The 19,567-nt window shown below is 41.2% G+C and overlaps 2 protein-coding genes across 3 annotated transcripts in view; one reads left to right on the plus strand and one right to left on the minus strand.

Annotated features, from left to right (window-relative positions):
- The window catches only part of NUP188 (nucleoporin 188), a 43,408-nt gene extending 26,227 nt beyond the window's left edge, over window positions 1–17,181 (minus strand). The window contains exons 1-8 of one of the 2 annotated variants that reach the window (XR_015136208.1): window positions 17,055–17,167; window positions 11,017–11,071; window positions 9,613–9,686; window positions 6,770–6,854; window positions 6,122–6,202; window positions 5,593–5,637; window positions 1,613–1,705; window positions 1,354–1,473 (exon numbers count right to left, since the gene is read on the minus strand). Coding sequence is in view for 1 of the 2 variants with exons in the window: in XM_086324581.1 (XP_086180707.1) it covers window positions 1,354–1,473; window positions 1,613–1,705; window positions 5,593–5,637; window positions 6,122–6,202; window positions 6,770–6,854; window positions 9,613–9,686; window positions 11,017–11,071; window positions 17,055–17,086 (585 nt within the window). In the remaining variant the exon portion in view is untranslated. Of the gene's footprint in view, window positions 1–1,353; window positions 1,474–1,612; window positions 1,706–5,592; window positions 5,638–6,121; window positions 6,203–6,769; window positions 6,855–9,612; window positions 9,687–11,016; window positions 11,072–17,054 lie in introns of both variants that reach the window. The other variant, XM_086324581.1, reaches the window with a different exon arrangement.
- Window position 17,182: 1 nt separating this feature from the next.
- Window positions 17,183–19,269, plus strand: DOLK (dolichol kinase). The gene has a single exon (XM_086324653.1). It carries the CDS (start codon window positions 17,498–17,500, stop codon window positions 19,112–19,114), a length of 1,617 nt encoding a protein of 538 aa, XP_086180779.1. The 5' UTR covers window positions 17,183–17,497; the 3' UTR covers window positions 19,115–19,269.
- The last annotated feature ends 298 nt before the right edge of the window (window positions 19,270–19,567 follow it).

Consider the following 19,567-nt stretch of genomic DNA (forward strand, 5'->3'; position numbering starts at 1 on the left):
CCCAACTGTTGGATGTGAGTGTTTTATATGTTCATATCATTTGCCTGTTTTTTCTTCAGTTTTGCTTACTGATTTATAGGCATCCTTTCTATTTTAAGAACCCTTTGTGCTATGAGTTTGTCTTTTGACTTTACTTATGGCACTATTTTTGGCGTTTTGCCTTGTAAAAGTTTTTGATTTGATGTTGCTGAGCTTATCTTTTAACAGCTTTTGAGTTTTACTTTTAAAAGTCTTCTCCACTCCCCATAAAAACAAAATCACCTCCCATGTTTCTTCTAGTACTTCTATGGTTGAATTTTTAAATTTTAAATCATTGATCCCTCTCTGGTTTTCCTCTGGTAGAAGGAATGAGAGAAAGGGAAATAATAGATTTTTCTCCAGATGGTTACCCAGTAGTTCCAACACTATTGATCTGAATAACTTATTAATTAATTCAAAATGTCACCTTTACCATACACTAATTTCCTATCAGCATTTGGTCCATACTAGACATTTTACTTACTATGTGCTAGTCTTCAGTCTATTTACTCATGTACCAATGCCATCTTTAAATTATTTTAATCTTATTTATAATAAAATTAATCTTCCTTTCTCAAAAATTTCCTGGTTACTGTTACTTACTGTATTTTTCAAATAAATTCTAGAACCATATGTCTAGTTCCAAAATAAAAGGCAAAGCAAATACTTGTTAGTATTTCTTCTAGAATCACACTAAATTTATAGGTAAAAATAAGGCCTGACACTCAGTGCTGAGTTTTCATTTTCAAGAGTGTGCCATGTCTTTCCATTTGGTTGATATTCCTTTTAGCATTTTAAAGTTCTATTCGCTTAAATTCTGGATTGTCATAAGCTTATTCCTGAGAAATTTATGCTTTTGTTCTGTAAGTGAGCCCTTTTCTTCAATTAAATACTTTAAATAATTACTGTCTATATTTTGGCTGAATTGTTTTAACAAACATGTACTGTTTTCAAAACATAAAAGATTATATTCTAATTTATAAATCTATAAATGCAGATTGGTTTAAGACTTAGGATAAAGCAATTAGACTCAATGTCATACACTTAATAGATGAGGATAATGAAGATGAAATCTTGGGTTGAGAGTTTCATTAACCATTAAAAGAATATTTCAGGTAAGAAAAAAAAATTAATTGGATTGACAAAGTCAAAAGAAAAGTCCAAATTAAGTACCATAGTTAATGTTGTGATTCATATGACATCTTCAAACTTTTCTAAAGAGTGATAATCTATAAATGTTTTAAGTTAGTAAGTAAATAAATAATATAACCTAGAGCTGTATAAGCAAAGATACACAATTCTCCAGAGTTACAGGAGGGTCCAATAACCACATACCATGAGGTTTCCATGTGTCTCCCACGTTGGTGCTTCAGTTTTATAAAGCTCTTCAAACTGCTGTCTATATTTTGTAACTAGCTCCTTTTCCAATTTATCCACACAGTCGGCATATTCAACCTTAAAAAAATTCAAAACAGGGTAACTTGCATCTTTTGTAAAAGGTAAATATTCAAATGAACAGAAATATGAATAAATTATTTAAAAAAGGACTAAATTTTACAGGGTCAAGAGAACCAAGAGGACTAAATGGGCTTACCCTATAGGGGTGTCTTTCATCTTGGAAATAAGTGAGAAGGTGTAAGACACAACGAAGAATACAGGTTCTTTCTTCATAGTAATAATCTGCAATCTGGGAAGAACCCAAAGATTCAAAATCAGTTACTCACCTCTGCATAGAAGATATTCAATTTTAAATTTACTGACAAAGAAATCACTTAAAAATGTGAAAGAAGTTCCTAAAAAACTGCATATATAATTCCTTGAACTATATAAGAAATTACAGAAATGCAAACAGTGTTAAGCCAAAAAAGCAAAAGATCTTCTTGAACTAGGATACAAGTCAAGTCATACAAGATAAAAGGAATTATTTAATAATAAAATAAGTTGTCTAGCATGATTTCTTAGTTCAGCATTCAAGTAACAAATAATGCTATAAACTGACAGGCCAAATACATGAAAGCATACATAAAAATATCACTAGTGTATGTCCTAATTGCTTGCAACTGATGTACTCAGTTCTCATTTAACAGGAAACTACTTCAGAATTCATGGTCAAATTCCATGTTAAAATGAGATTCTATGCCCACTCTCACCATTTCTAGTCAACACAGGATTGAAAGTCCTAGCCACAGCCATCAGAAAAGAAAAAGAAAAGGTATCCAAATTGGAAAAGAAGTAAAACTGTCATTATATGCATCTGACATGATCCTATATATAGAAAACCCTAAGGATTCCACACAAAAACTACTGGAACTGATAAACAAATTCAGCAAGGTAGCAAGATACAAGATTAACATAAGAAATCTACTGTGTTTCTTTACACTAACAATGAAATTATCAGGCAGGGAAAGTAAAAGAAAAAACCCTTTTAAAACCACAACAAGATAATCAACAAAGATCTACTATATAGCACAGGGAACTCTACTCAATATTCTATAATAACCTATGTGGGAAAAGAACATGAAAAAGAATGGATATATATGTATTCATATAACAGCAAGAAGAGATAAGAAAGCCTTCCTCAGGGATTAGTGCAAAGAAATAGAGGAAAACAATAGAATGGGAAAGACTAGAGATCTCTTCAAGAAAATTAGAGATACCAAGGGAACATTTCATGCAAAGATGGGCTCAATAAAGAACAGAAATGGTGTATGGACCTAACAGAGGCAGAAGGTATTAAGAAGAGGTGGCAAGAATACACAGAAGAACTATACAAAAAAGATCTTCACAACCCAGATAATCACGATGGTGTGATCACTCACCTAGAACCAGACATCCTGGAATGAGAAGTCAAGTGGGCCTTAGGAAGCATCTCTACAAACAAAGCTAGTGGAATGATGGAACTCCAGTTGAGCTATTTCAAATCCTGAAAGATGTTGTGTCAAAGTGGTGTACTCAATATGTCAGCAAATTGGAAAACTCAGCAGTGGCCACAGGACTGGAAAAGCTCAGTTCTCATTCCAATCCCAAAGAAAGGCAATGCCAAAGAATGCTCAAACTACTGCACAATTGCACTCATCTCACACACTAGTAAAGTAATGCTCAAAATTCTCCAAGTCAGGCTTTAACAATACATGAACCTCCAGATGTTCAAGCTGGTTTTAGAAAAGGCAGAGGAACCAGAGATCAAATTGCCAACATCTGCTGGATCATCGAAAAAGCAAGAGAGTTCCAGAAAAACATCTATTTCTACTTTATTGACTACGCCAAAGCCTTTGACTGTGTGGATCACAATAGACTGTGGAAAATTCTGAAAGAGATGGGAATACCAGACCACTTGATCTGCCTCTTGAGAAATCTGTACACAGGTCAGGAAGCAAGTTAGAACTAGACATGAAACAACAGACTGGTTCCAAATAGGAAAAGGAGTACATCAAGGCTGTATACTGTTACCCTGCTTATTTAACTTATATGCAGAGTACATCATGAGAAACGTTAGGCTGGATGAAGCACAAGTTGGAATCAAGATCGCCAGGAAAAATATCAATAACCTCAGATATGCAGATGACACCACCCTTATGGCAGAAAGTGAAGAGGAACTAAAGAGCCTCTTGATGAATGTGAAAGAGGAGAGTAAAAAAGTTGGCTTAAAGCTCAACATTCAGAAAACTAAGATCATGGCATCCAGTCCCATCACTTTATGGCAAATAGATGGGGATACAGTGGAAACAGTGGCAGACTTTATTTTTCTGGGCTCCAAAATCACTGCAGATTGTGACTGCAGCCATGAAATTAAAAGACGCTTACTCCTTGGAAGAAAAGTTATGACCAACCTAGATAGCATATTGAAAAGCAGAGACATTACTTTGCCAACAAAGGTCCGTCTAGTCACGGCTATGGTTTTTCCAGTAGTCGTGTATGGATGTGAGAGTTGGACTATAAAGAAAGCTGAGCGCGGAAGAATTGATGCTTTTGAACTGTGGTGTTGGAGAAGCCTCTTGAGAGTCCCTTGGACTGCGAGGAGATACAACCAGTCCATTCTAAAGGAAATCAGTCCTGAATATTCATTGGAAGGACTGATGCTAAAGCTGAAACTTCAATACTCTGACCACCTGATGCGAAGAACTGACTCATTGGAAAAGACCCTGATGCTGGGAAACATTGACAGGAGGAGGAGAAGGGGACAACAGAGGATGAGATGGTTGGATGGCATCAGCGACTCGATGGACATGAGTTTGAGTAAACTTTGGGAGTTGGTGATGGACAGGGAGGCCTGGCGTGCTGCAGTCCAACGGGGTCACAAAGAGTCGGACACGACTGAGTGACCGAACTGAACTGATAACTGAATCACTGTGCTGTACACCTGAAACTAACACAATATTGTAAATCAACTAATCTTTAATGTAAAATTTTCTAAAAAATTAATAAAAAATCACACCAAAAAAATAAAATACTCAGGAACATACCTTACCAAAGAGGTGAAAAACTTATAAGCTGAGAACTATAAAATATGAAACAATGATAAAGGAAATTGAAGATGATTCAAAGAAATAGAAAGATATTCCATGCTCTTGGACTGACAGAGTTAATATTGTTACAATGGATTCTTTACTGTCTAAGCAACCAAGGAAGCCCATTAAAATAGCAATACTATCCCAAAACAGTCTACAGATTTAATGAAATCCCTATGAAATTACCCATGACATTTCTCAAAGAAGTAAAACAAATAATACTGAAATGTATATGGAACCATAAAAGACCCAGAATTGCCAAAGCAATTCTGAGGAAAAAGAACAAAACTGGAGGCATAACATTCCCAAGTTTCAGACAATACTGCAAAGCTACAGTAAGCAAACAGCATGGCATTAGGACAAACACTGACATATGATCAATGGAACAGATTAGAGCCCAGAAATAAACCCACGCATCTACAGTCAATCTTCAAAAAAGGAGGCAAGAATATACGATGATGAAAAGATAGTCTCTTCAGCAAGTGGTGTTGGGAAAGCTGAACAGCCACGTAAATCAAGTTAGAAGTTACAATACTTCCTCATACCACACTCAAAATGACATAAAGACTTAAATATAAAATAAGATACCATAACAACTCCTAGAATAGAACAAAGGCAAAACATTCTCTGATGTAAATTGTAGCAATGTTTTCAACACTTAGATCAGTCTCCAAAGGCAACAGAAATAAATCAAAGCAAAAATAAACAAATAGGATGTAAGCAAAGTCACAAGCTTTTGCACAGCAAAGAAAATCATAAACAAAATGAAGACAACTTTGGAGGTTGGGGGAGATAAATTAAAATATTCAAATTAGTCCTACTGCATTTAGACCTAGAGTAAAAATATCCATGGACCAGTTCCCATTCCCAGTGGCTGATGAATCTGTTATGGAAAAAGGCTTCAGTCGGGTCCAGCGGAAAGCCTCGTTTCACAGATGAATTAATGAGCTTCTGCATTACGACATCAATGCTTACTCAACAAGAAGCCAAAGTGCTCAGGAGAACTCGGTCAAGCAGCTGTTGCCCAAGTTTACATCAAAGAATGGAAATGGTGACTAGCACTGACCTTCAGGATTAAGGCCTGGCTCTGCCTCTCATCTTGCAGCACCGTCTGAAGGAAGAAAGGGCAGTCAAAGAGCTATCTTATAAGAAAAATCAATTAACAAAGAAAAAGGTAAGCATCTTCACCTTATCCTTCAAGACTAAAACCGCTCATTCATGTCTGGATATGTTTTTTACTGAAGTATATCCAAGTCTGTGCTTAAATTCCTGCCGCTGTCCTCTGGCCTCAGTTTTCTCATATGAAAAATCAGGGGTTGGAAAGGCTAGACGTTGTCTCAGGTCCTTTTCAGCTCAGACACCCTGTGATTCTATGCTTAACACATTAATCTTTGGCCTTTCAACCCCTCCACATCTGAGGACGGACACCAACTTAAGCATATGTCTTTTCAAGTTTACAAGGTTTTTCCTGAGAATGGCTGTATCTAATCACCCATCTCTGCTGCAGAGAACTGGTACCAAAACTATATGAAGTGTCTAAAATCAACAAGGAAGAGGATAAATGCAGGAGAAGGCAGCTGGACATAACTACAAACCTTTAGTGAGTCCCGAGTACCTCTGTAATCCTCTTGAAGGTAACACTGGAGTAACTGCACACTCTGTTCTTCATCAAGACCCTACAAACAGAAGCCATAAGGGAGGAACAGTCACCTCGGGTCAGAAACCACAAGGAGTATGCAAAGCAACCTAAAGTTCTGTCCTCTGGAATGAACACAGAACTTGAATAAACAAAAATTCTTTTAAAAGATTTCATAAACGTAACGATTTTAACTCAATAGGAGAAAAAAGGAGCAGCCACTGATGTGCAATTTACATGCCAATTAAATTTACATGTCAGAAACAACCGTGCTTATTCACCAAGCACATTAACATAGCAGGAGGCATGATCTGGGTTTCCAAAATTAAAAGGAAGCAGCTATGTATTTAAATACAATCTAGTCAACTTGAAGAACACCACAAGCATGCTGAAGGCGACTCTATGATGTGCAGTAAACAGGGTCAGGCAACTTGACTTGTGGCTTTTAGCAAGAAGAGTTGCTACCTGAGCATTTTTGAAATATAATATGCTCTAGTTAACTCTAAAACTGAATTAAACTGAATTTTCACCAACAATCACTAACAGTAAAACCATGCATATCCACCTTTCAGGTAATAAACTGAAGCCAGTGCTAATTTTTACTCACCAAAAACTTGCTGATTCTTAAACCCAGTTCCTTCAGTGGTGAAGCTACATCTTTACTAGCTTTCACTTTTTCAGCTGAACTTGGACTATGAAAAGAACAGTGAATCATTTTTTCATTCTCAATGACTCTCTAGGGGTTTTAAATAAAAATACCTAACCTTTCTCTGCTCTTTAGGTGCCTATAAAACACACACACACACAAGTTCATCTCTACAGACTTTATAACACAAAACTATGTCTAAGTAATAAATACAGCATATGTCTGTTACAAACTATAGTTGTAATTATATTATTTGTAGTCATACTTAGTGACATTAATTATTTTGATCCTTAGAACTATCCTGGAAGGCAAACATTACTATCCCCATTTTGCAAATGGAATTACCAACACTTAGGAAGATTAAATAACTTACCAAAAATCTCACAGCTAATAAAGTCGACGTGAAATTTACAACCAGGTCTGTTAGCATACGTACATATATTACCTAGCTATGTCCACTGGGAAGGCCTAGATGCTACAACATCCCAGCAGCAGCGAACACATCCAGATCTTTATTTCTAACATCATTCTCTAATGAAAGGTATTAGGACTCCTTGGAGAAATGACTGAGTCTAGAGCTGGGGTGGGGAAAATACTAGATGAGCCTGGAGCATCTTGTAATGCCAAAGAGTAAGAAAACACTCAGAAAACAAAAGGATGGGGACATATAAAAAATCTGAAAGGATGCCCCATGGCCAAAGTTGGAACAGGTATAAAAAAAGTATGAAATAAATGAGTCCATGATCTAAATAAATGAAAGAGTGAGTAAATATATACATAAAACAAATGGGGAAAAAGGGAACAATCTTCCTTACAGAAGTTCAGTAACACACATATATGCTACCCCTTTTAGGAGGTAGTTTAATTCCACTACACCCCCCACTCTGAACGTAGACTACACCAAGTGACTCATTTCTGATAAATAGAGGAGGGGAACAGAAAAGTGACTTTACAGAGTAGACATCTGGCAAACGCTACCTTACCCAAGTGAGCAAGGTTAACATCACCAGTGACTTCATGTGGGTAACATGTATCCTCTGCCATGATATGATAAGAATGAGACTTCACTGCTGTGTATTCTTTCCGAAAACCCACCACCTCAATAATAGTAATAATAATAAATCATACAGTTCTAAATTGAAGGCATTATACTACAAAATACTTGACCAGTCCTCCTCAAAACTATTTGAAGTCATGAAAATCAAGGCAAGATTGATACACTGTCACAGCTAACAGCTAAGGGGACATGACAACTAAATATAATCTGATTCCCTGGTCTGAATCCTGGAATAGAAAGAGGACATTAAAAAAAATGTCTTTAATGGCTGATAATGTGTTAAATCCAAATTAAGCCTGCAGTTAAAAAAGAAAAAAAAAAGTCTGTCAGACTTTAAATTTCATGTTATTACAAAGGGAACTTTTATCTTTAAAAAAAGAAACTCATACCACAAATGCTCATTCTGTGAACTGAAGCATATTGTTGTTGGATTTTTTTTTTAAGAGAGACTCTCACATTTCACAGAAAATCCACAACACAAAGGCTACTATAAAGTTAAACAACAAGTTCTGAAAGAGGCGACACAGAATGATGATTAAGAACACAGACACTGGAGTGAGACTGCCAGGTTTGAATCCTGGTTCTACCACTTACTAGCTGTGTGACCTTGGGCAAGTTACTTAACCTCTTTGTGTCTCAGTTGCCCCATCTGTAAAATGGAAACAATAATAATAAAAATACCTAAACATGATAATATAGTGCTTATCTTCTTTAAGTTCATCTATCCTAGATACACAGTAAAGTATTTACAGATAAAAAAACATGATATCTAGGAGTTACTTAATGTAACTATGGCGGAAGGGAAAAAAGAAAGTTCTTCACTAACATAAGGGAATGAAGATGGAAGGTGAAGATGTAATAAAATCAACAGGTGTTCAAAAATAGAGGGAAGTGAGGGCAACTTGGGAACTATGAGGCATAACAGAATGAGATCTGGACTAGGAATTAAGAGAGTATGGTCCCATAAGGTTTATTCTCTTTTTAACTACTTTATATTTTATTATTCTTTTCCACTGCCCAGCAAAAAAAAAAAAAAAACTATATATTCAAACAAAGAATAAAAATAGTACGTATCTCAAAGGGCTGTTGTAGGGATTAAATAACTTACCGTAGGTCTAGGCTTAGAGCAGTAATTGGTACACAATAAACACCACCTAAGTGTCCCCTGCTATTCTCATTGCTCACTGCTATATCCTAGCATTTGGTGCTGACAGTTTCTCACACAAACAAGATGGACTGAAATAAATACTAGGAGTATTAATTGAGTATTTAATAAAGCCTCATTCCCAATACTAGGGTTATACAACAGATTCGACAATACTGTATTTCTAGAAGGATTTTCCTTTTCTTCGACAGAAAAAAATGTGCCATACTCTTTTTCCCTGGTTAAGCAAATTATGTTCTCTCTGGTCTAACTAACCCAGTAATATCATAAAATCCTACATGAGGTATATTATCATATGTGAAACAGATCACCAGTCCAGGTTCGATGCATGAGATAGGGTGCTCAGGGCTGGTGCACTGGGATGACCCTGAGGGATGGGATGGGGAGGGAGGGGGGTTCAGAATGGGGAACATATGTACACCCGTGGCTGATTCATGGCAAAAACCACTACAATACTGTAAAGTAATTAGCCTCCAGTTAAAATAAAAAATAAAATAAAATAAAATCCTACATGAGGATGGTTTCATCTATCCCAGGTTCCTCGGGGAAATTACTCAAATGAGACCCACAGAATAGCCATACCTGGGAGGTTTATAGTAAGAAAGTCCTTCTAACAGCCGCTGCCAATGTTTATTCAGCTCTGCCTCAATCTGATTCTGGGAAAAAAAAGAAGGAAGTTATACCAATGCGATTTTAATCAGATTCTACAGTCACACTGAGGATAACATATTCCTTTGAGTCTTTTTAACATGCATCTTTCCCCACAGCTGAAATAATTTTGAATATAGAATTCTGTAGCCTGCTTTTCTTTGCTTAACATTCTAACATAATGATTTAACCTTATTATGAAAATCTTGATAAACATCCTTTCTAGTAGTTGCATAATATTTTACCAAGTGATTAGATCATAATTCATTTACCATTCTTCTAATATTAGATATACTTAAGCTGGCTGTAATTCTTTATTCATATGAATATTACTATGGTAAAGAGCTTGTGCCCAAAGTTTCTTCAGTACTTCTTTCTTTTAGATATATTCTCAGAAGTGGAATTATCAGAAGAGGGCATACAAAAAAATGTTAAAACTCTAAAAAAGATGTAACATTTACTATGTTAATTATAATCACAACACTAGAAATACTCGAATGTTATCTTAATACTTTAGGGCTTCCCATGTAGCTCAGCTGGTAAAGAATCCACCTGCAATGCAGGAGACATCAGTTCAATTCCTCGGTAGGAAAATCCGCTGGAGAACGGATAGGCCACCCACTCCAGTATTCTTGGGCTTCCCTGATGGCTCAGCTGGTAAACAATCTGCCTGCAACATGGGAGACCTGGGTTTGATCCCTGGGTTGGGAAGATCCCCTAGAGAAGGGAATGGCTACCCATTCCAGTAGTCTGGCCTGGAGAATTCCAGGGACATCTATAGTCCACGGGATCACAAAGAGTCGGACCAGACTGAGCAACTTTCACTTTCATTTTAACACTTTATCCTTACAGAGTCAGAAATGGGGGATGAACATGAAGAATTGTTCTTTACTGATTATACACTTGAAAATGCCCTAAAAACCTCAGCCTCTGTGACCTAAGCAGCTAGCTAAGTGGAAAAGGACAAAAAGGCAAGTCAGTATGAGATGAAGGAAAGATCTGAGATTCTTTCCTAGCCTGCAGTGGTAAAATGGTTTTTTTACCCTACCCTCAGCAGCCAATCAAGTAGCACTGGTATCTTTTTAGAAAAGGAATCACTAAGATACAAAGAAAAGTAGAGACTTGGAAAACTTCAGCAGCTAGGCTGTAAGACAACACTGCATTTCAGTAGAGAGAATTGGGGAATGCATAATGCTTCTTTTAGAAATACAATGGGAATTAATTTTAGGAATAAAAAAAGGTGTTTACTTCCTATTTCAAAGAGAAGGAGGAAAATATTTTTTGGTAATAAAAGCTACACAAAGAACCACAGAATCCATCCAAGAACATACCACTTACCAGTTCTCTCAGAGCTGACCTTCCTAGCAGAATTGTCCACAGTTCTCTACTGCTCCTGAAAAATGATAGAAAGCAGAGGTAAGTTTTCTCTTTTGGGAAAAAAAAGTATATTTTAGAATTAATGAAACATAGTAATTAATGAAATACAGTACATCTTCTATGCCAAGAAGATGCTTCAATTTAGTATTTCTGTCTCCTCCCTTTTCATTAAAATGTGGTGACTAATAAGGAACAAGAATCTAGAAAATGACTAATCTATTTCAGGACTCCCATCACCTCCAGAAATACATGACATAATGTACTTTCTCAATCAAGCAAAGTCTAACAGTCATTACAAATGGCACTACCTTCACTCACTCCTTAATGGATTCCCACTAGGTGGTATCTGCAGTGCTAAATACAGAAGTCAAATAAAAACACAGGAGAGGTGGGGCCAGGTCTTGGTGTCAAATGGTGGTCTCCAGCACAGCTCACCCCAATGAGTGCTCCCCAGTACCTGTGCCACCAGTGTCCTTGACCCCAGAGGGAGTCACAGTTGCCCCCCCACCCTGCCCGCCTCCCCAGAAAGACCCTCCAAGACCATCAGCTCATCACTCAACAACAGGCATATGAAGACTTCTGGAGAAATGTGTCATCTCTGGGGAATATGGAGACTGAGATGAAAAAAAAAGTGAGTCCTTCAATAAAAGTACATCACAGCAAGAGGAAACAAACAGAATGAAGGAACACAGTGACCCGGTGCATGTATCTCCCAGAGCAGCCTCTGTCTTCTCTTTAGCATGGAGCCAGAGAAGCAAATTCTGCTTCCTACATCATATTTTCATATATGCTTTGCACAGATTCACCAACTATTATTTATTATTTTCTTTCTCCCTCTTTGTGTCTGTATAATTATATATAATACAAACATGCATACATTTGTATATATGTACACATGCACACATTTTCCCAAAACTATACAAAATTGTATTAGAGACATATTCCTATATCTGTAAACATTTCAGTGTGCTTTTCCTAAAAGCAAGGACAACATCTTACACAGTACAACTATCAAAACCAAGAAATTAGAACTTTCCTGGTAGTATAGTGGATAAGAGTCCACCTACCACAGAGGAAGGAGCTTGGCAAGCTACATTCCATGGGGTCGCAAAGAGTCGGACACAACCGAGCGACAAAACACAGCACAGCCCAGCCAACGCAAGGGGCACGGGTTCAATCCCTGGTCTAGGAAGACTGCACATGCTGTGGAGCAGCTAAGACTGTATACCACAACTACTGAAGCCTGCATGCCTAGAGCCTCTACTCTGCAACAAGAGAAGCCACCGAAGCCCACACACCGCAATGAGCTGCCCCCAGTTGTCGCAAGCAGAGGAAGCCCAAGTGCACCAAAGAAGCCTCAGCGCAGCCAATAAATAAATAAACGGGAAAAAAACCCAAACTGATACCAGAAAAGAAAGCATACATATAGTCCCTGCTTCCATCCAGTGAGCTCTTCAAATATACTCCCAACTATGTGCTAACCCCATTTCCTTCCCTCAGCCATGCCTTCGGAATTTCAGGAAAACTTGCTTTGTGTTTTGTTTTTTTTTTTTAATCTACAATTAAATTTCAAAATGCAGCCATTAAGAAATTATCTCAAGAAAGGACTATAAAAAGCATAAGGATTATATTTGGGGAGATTCTAAATAAGCCCTAGAATAGCTACCTGAAACAATTAACACTGCTTGGAAAGCCTATCTTCAGAGAGAAGATGAAAAGGTCCTAATAAAATATATCAGACAGTTAACAAGAAGAATGCAAGTTATATTAACTATGAGGATAAACTGAAAAATCTTTTCCTCATCAAAGCAAAACACAAAGCACTAGCCCTATCTATTTAAAAATGGTCTTTCAGGATTTTCCCATCAGAAGAGGATTAAATTAGACATCTAAAAATCATAAATCTCTCTTCTAAGGGTTAATGCTACTAAGAAAACAACTTCGATTCTGCTGAATCAATAATCACCAACTCCCACAGTTGCACTGTGGAATCACTATAAATCATTTTTCTGATAACAAGCAAGCATTCACTATTTTAAAATTAGGAGATTAGATCCAGTTGATGAAACAAGTATGTCCTTTTGCACTGATGCTGCTGCTAAGTCGCTTCAGTCGTGTCCCAGAGACGGCAGCCCACCAGGCTCCCCCATCCCTGGGATTCTCCAGGCAAGAACACTGGAGTGGGTTGCCATTTCCTTTTCCAATGCATGAAAGTGAAAAGTGAAAGCGAAGTCCCTCAGTTGTGTCCGACTCTTAGCGACCCCATGGACTGCAGCCTACCAGGCTCCTCCATCCATTTGTACTGATAAACTATATTAAAAGGTATGACTAAATCAAGCCCTAAGAAATTAAAGACAGAAGCAAGCTCACTGTTTAAAGAAATGTATAGTAAATTTGTAAAGACGATAAGTATCTAACGTATTTGTTTGGTAAATTTGACGTAGCAAAAAATAAAGGGAGGGCTTTATTTAAAATGTCATATACTGAGCAACTTCACTCCACTCACTTCTTACTTTATCACTGGAGAAGGAAAGGGAACCCACACCGGTATTCCTGCCTGGAGAGCCCCGTGCCCAGAGGAGCCTGGTGGACGCGCCTGAAGTGACTAAGCAGCAGCAGCGCACTACTTCCACTTTACCAAAGGCAGCTTCTGGTTTGCACCAAAAATATCAGCTATCTATTATATAAGAATAGCTAATAATGGGGCTAACAGTGTCCCACAATTAATGGAAAGAAATTTATTATTAACTGAAGGCTCTGGTATGCCTGACCTAAATTACTCTTTCTGGATCGTACATCTTCCAATTTCAGAAGCGTGGGCACCAGTGAGCTCTAATTTATCAGCATTTGCTTTCAGAACTTTGATCTCTAGCTAACTAGGTAGCAGTGATTCCCAAGAGACTCAGAATACCACTTCCTATACTCAAGGACCACCTGCCAGGATCCAGAATTCCTTGTTTACTCAAATTCAAGCTGTGGGTTATTTGTTACACTAAAATCCATACAGTTCAAACAAACAATTTCCCAAAAGAGTGTTTCTCAGAATGAAGTTGGTCCTCAGGTCAAACAGCCAAATCAGCTGAAAACAATACAGTAACACTGCAGAACCCTGGTCATTCCCAGAACCACACTTACTCAGAGGTTAGGCTTGGGAGATCTACATAGTAAAATCAATTCCTAAATTACCACTGCTGGAGGGCATCAGCTTGTCTCAGAGGACCAGGTCAAAGACCTGGTCAGTATAGATTTTTTTGCCTTTTATGTCTGACATATTGGCTTTTTTGGGGGGTGGAGAGGGGAGAAAAAGATTCTGCTACAAAAAAAGACTGAAGTAATGTAGTAACTTTTATACTTACTAATTAAAAGAAGAAAATAGCTATTTCTTTAGAAATAAAGATTCTCATTTGCAAAACCAGTCTTTTGTTATAAGGTGTCAAAAATAATGTTTATTGAAAACAAGTTGGCTAACAAGATTAGCCAATGTTTACTGAGCAGTTACGTGGGGGACTGTGCTAAGTCTTTAATGCTTTGTCTTACTGAATATTTCAACTGACCTATGAGGCAAATACTATTACTATCCGTATCATCTCATCAGGAAACTAAGGTTTCAGAGTGGTTAAGTAACTTCTGTAAGGCTACAAAGCTAATATTTAATGGAACCAGGGCTTGAACCTAGGCCTTCAAGACTCCAAAGTTTAATCATTATAAGACAGGGCCTCAAGTTGCATCCAGGAATTCACTCTGCAAGCAGGTAAAGACTGAGGTGAAGTTTTCTGTCCTATGGTGGTACATCATACTCTAATATCGAGGCTGGCACACAGCAGAAGTTACCACAACGAGAAGCCTGAGCACCACAACAAAGAGTAGCCCCTGCTCACCACAACTAAAAAAAAAAAAACCCACACAAAAGCAATGAAGACCAGCAGAGCAAAAACTAACAAATCAATTAAAAAGAAAAAAAAAAAAAAAAAAAACTCCAAGTCCCTTTCAGACCTGCAAACTAACTGGAACAGAAAAACTAGAAAAAAATATTACATGCAGAAGTGCCAAGACATGGCAGAACAAAAGAGAACACAGTAGCTTATCAGGAAGGGAATCATCCTGGAAATGAGTGTTACTGGCTCTTCAATTCCTACACATTTATGATCTAGGAATAACGGAAGCCAAATAAATAAGACCTTGACGACACTCATAAACTTAGTGTTGGGTATGATAAAGGATGTTAAACATAACACAATCAGCAAAAAAGTAGAAAGTACCAAAGGGCAGGACCCTAACAATTAGACACTACAAGGAATAAAACCACATGGGACAGAAGAGTCAGAGAAGACAGTGACCACTAGGAACTAATCCAGGGATTGAAGAAAGACTTCACCTCAAACTCAGACCTGGAGGTTGAGCAGGTGATTCTCAAGACTCAACAGACAAGACTGGAATTGTGATGTCCAATTCAAGCCTCAGGGTAACATCTTCTACATATACTTTCAAAAAATGAAATAAGTGCTACAGTATCTGTCATTTATTTGCACAATAAGTAAATAAATTTGAGGTAAGTACAAACTAAGGCACAGAAATTAAATAATTTGCCTCAAAAGTGAGATTCAAAAAATTTACTGACTTGCAGCCCAATGTTCTAGCAGACAACATGGAACTCCACTTCTACAAAAGCTGGAGTTAGTAGAAATAGGAAATAATCAGTAGAGATATTCACGTGGTTGGAAACCTTTGGATGAAAGCAACTAAGAGATTGGAAATACCACGGAAGTAAAAATCCCTTTCATTAAAGAAGCCGCCTTGCCCTGCAGGAGCTAAATTTTACCCAAGATCCACAAGGACTGTAAGATAAGCCTGAGAAAAGGAGAGCACGGTGACCACAATGCTGCCCGACGTAAGAGCTGACATGATACAACGGCAGGAGGAAGAAACAAACCGGTTCTCACAAAGTTCAGAAGCAGTTCAATGGAAATTCCAAAGATGAAAATCTCACTCGAATAGAGAGGTGAAAGAAGTGACAAGTGGAATAAACATTTACTGAGAGTCTATTACTGCTCTTCTGGGTGTTGAGGCTACAGCAGTGAAGTGAAGAGGACAAAAAAGTGGGGAAACGTTGCTGGAACGAGAGGAAAAAAAAAAGTGGCAGGGGCGGTTGGGCGGGACGGGTGGAAAGGAGAACGGAGAACACTTTGAAGCTGCAAGTGAGAGATGGAAGTGCGGCGATTCGGCTAAAGCTTGAGTGGGACACTCCAGTTGGGAGTTCGGTTTGTGAGTCATCTGTAAATTACAAGGTGCCTCCCCAAGAGTTGTGGGAGTTCAAGGAGATAACGCGGAGAACCAGAAAGCGCGTCGCCAGGGTTTGGCGCTAGTACTCTAGTAAGAACTGTCTTTTTAATATTTTCTCTTCCTGTCCTTTTAAAACCCAGTAACAGCGCCCGGGATGCCGACTGAAGGAATCAATGCAAGAGAAAACGACTAGCTGGATGAATGAAAGAGCGGCGAAAAGAGGACGGAAACCGCAAGGAGGTGGTTCCGCGACTCCCCGAAACAGACCTCCCGGCGAGAGCACTTGAGGGCACCGGGGGAGAGCCCGCCGGGCACAGGAGGCTGCGGCGGGGACCGGGTGGGGGCTCCCCCGGGCAACCGCGAAGCGCCCCGTCGCGCCTCGAGGGAGCGTCACACCGGACAGGAAGCGCGGGGAGAGGGGGAGGGGGCGCCGAGGGACGCACCGCCGGGAGAGGGAAGGGGAGAAGGGCCGGGTGAGGAGACGGGAGGCCGGAGCCTAGAGAAGGGGGAGGCACCGGCCCCCCTTTTACAGAAGTCGCCTCATATCCCCGCGCGCGGGGACCGTTTGGCCGTAACCGCCTCCCGTCCCGGCGCCCGTACACCTAGCCGGCCTTCGCCCTGCCACTGCCGCCACATCTCGCCCTCAACTCCCGCCCCGGCTTGCGCTTGGCTTGGACCCCGCGCCTCAGTCATCCCCGCCGACTCGGCCCGCTCCGCACCTCACACACTGACCGCCGGCGGCAGCCGCCATCTTCGCGCGCGCGCGCGCCCCCAGCCCCGCCCCCAGACGCCACGCCCACGTGACCGCGCGCTTCCATGGCGTGAACCGGGTTTTCGTCACGTGGATGTGGGGGCGGGGCCAACATGGCGTTGCCGGGAGAGGTGAGGAACCCCGGGCAAGCGTGGCCGAGGCTGTGAGGGAGGTGGCGGAAGGGAGACGTCTACGCCGTGAGTGGGAGGTGGTGGAGGATAGCCTGACGCCAACTCCCAGGCGGCATAGAGTGGCCTACAGGGGAGCTTCCCTTCCGGAGGGAGCTGGAGAACGGAGAAAGAAGGTGCTGGCAAGGCGAAGCTACCGCTGTCTGCCGGGCGGGGATTAAAGGGCCAGAGTCCAAGGCATCCCTAGTCACCCCGGTTTTCCGTGGGTCCGGAGTCTAGAGACATGACCCGAGAGTGCGCTCCCCCGACCCCTGGGTCCGGGGCTCCGCTGAGTGGGTCCGTGCTGGCAGAGGCGGCGGTGGTGTTCGTAGTGGTGCTGAGCATCCACGCAGCCGTGTGGGATCGATACTCGTGGTGCGCCGTGGCCCTCGCGGTGCAGGCCTTCTACGTTCAGTACAAATGGGACCGGCTCCTACAGCAGGGAAGCGCGGTCTTCCAGTTCCGAATGTCCGCGAACAGCGGCCTACTGCCCGCTTCGGTGGTCATGCCTTTGCTAGGACTTGTTATGAAGGAGCGCTGCCAGGCTGCGGGGAACCCATATTTCGAGCGGTTTGGAATTGTGGTGGCGGCCACGGGCATGGCAGTGGCCCTCTTCTCCTCAGTATTGGCCCTGGGCATCACTCGCCCGGTGCCCACCAACACCTGTGTCATCTCGGGCTTGGCTGGAGGCGTCATCATTTACATCATGAAGCACTCGCTGAGTGTCGGCGAGGTGATCGAGGTCCTGGAGGCCCTGCTGATCTTCGTGTACCTCAACATGATCCTGCTGTACCTGCTGCCTCGCTGCTTCACCCCCGGAGAGGCGCTGCTGGTCCTGGGTGGCATCAGCTTCATGCTCAACCAGCTCATCAAGCGCTCTCTCACTGTGGTGGAAAGCCAGGGGGACCCCTTGGACTTCTTCCTGCTCGTGGTGGTGGTAGGCATGGTGCTCATGGGCATCTTCTTCAGCACCCTCTTTGTATTCATGGACTCGGGCACCTGGGCCTCTTCCATCTTCTTCCACCTCATGACCTGCGTCCTGGGCCTTGGCGTCGTCCTGCCCTGGCTGCACCGCCTCATCCGCAGGAACCCCCTGCTGTGGCTTTTTCAATTCCTCTTCCAGACAGAGACCCGAGTCTACCTCCTAGCTTATTGGTGTCTGCTGGCCACCGTGGCCTGCCTGGTGGTTCTGTACCAGAATGCCAAGCGGTCATCTTCTGAGTCCAAGAAGCACCAGGCCCCCACCATCACTCGAAAGTATTTCCACTTCATTGTGGTAGCCACCTACATCCCAGGTATCATTTTGGACCGGCCCCTGCTCTACGTGGCCGCCACCGTATGTCTGGCTGTCTTCATCTTCCTGGAGTATGTGCGCTACTTCCGCATCAAGCCCCTGGGCCATACCCTGCGAAGCCTTCTGTCCCTCTTCCTGGATGAACGAGACAGTGGGCCGCTCATCCTGACCCACATCTACCTGCTCCTAGGCATGTCTCTTCCCATCTGGTTAGTCCCCAGGCCCTGCACACAGAAGGGTAGCTTAGGAGGAGCCAGGGCCCTAGTGCCCTATGCAGGCGTCCTGGCCGTCGGTGTGGGTGACACTGTGGCCTCCATATTCGGCAGCACCATGGGGGAGATTCGCTGGCCTGGAACCAAAAAGACTTTTGAGGGAACCATGACATCTATATTTGCCCAGATCATTTCTGTAGCTCTGATCTTAATTTTTGACAGTGGAGTGGACCTGAACTACAGTTATGCTTGGATTTTGGGATCCATCAGCACCGTATCCCTCCTGGAAGCCTACACTACGCAGATAGACAATCTCCTTTTGCCTCTGTACCTCTTGATATTGCTGATGGCCTAGCTGCTGTGCATTAGCGATGGAAGAAGCAGGGACATGGGGAGGACCAACAGTCCCCAGAGCAGCCAGCCACCTGGGCTTGAAGAGCCAAGATGAGAAGAAGCAGATTTAATTTTTCAACTGATTCAGATTTAAAATAAAAATCAAAGCACTCCTGGTTTTAGTTTTGCTGACATTTAAAAATGCAAAAAGGCTTAAAGTCTAGTGCAACAGCTCATAGAGCTTGAGTGTGCTACGGGGCCCCTGCCTTGCAATCCTTGAGGGGCCAGAGTAGACTCTGGAGGCAGTAGGGCAGAGGGGTTAACATTTCAGGTTCTGGTGTCAACTCGTGGTCAGAATACTTGGCTGAATCACTTCTTAACTGTGTGAGTCGCTTAATCCCTCTGGGTCTCAGTTCTCTTGTCTGCAAGATGGGAATAATAAGATCCCATATTCACCTTCACTCTGGTGAAGTGA

This window comes from Bos grunniens, chromosome 11 (assembly GCF_055505025.1).
Source record: "Bos grunniens cultivar Pamir isolate PY7600 chromosome 11, Bosgru_T2T1.0, whole genome shotgun sequence".
Classification (NCBI taxonomy): Eukaryota; Metazoa; Chordata; class Mammalia; order Artiodactyla; family Bovidae; genus Bos; species Bos grunniens.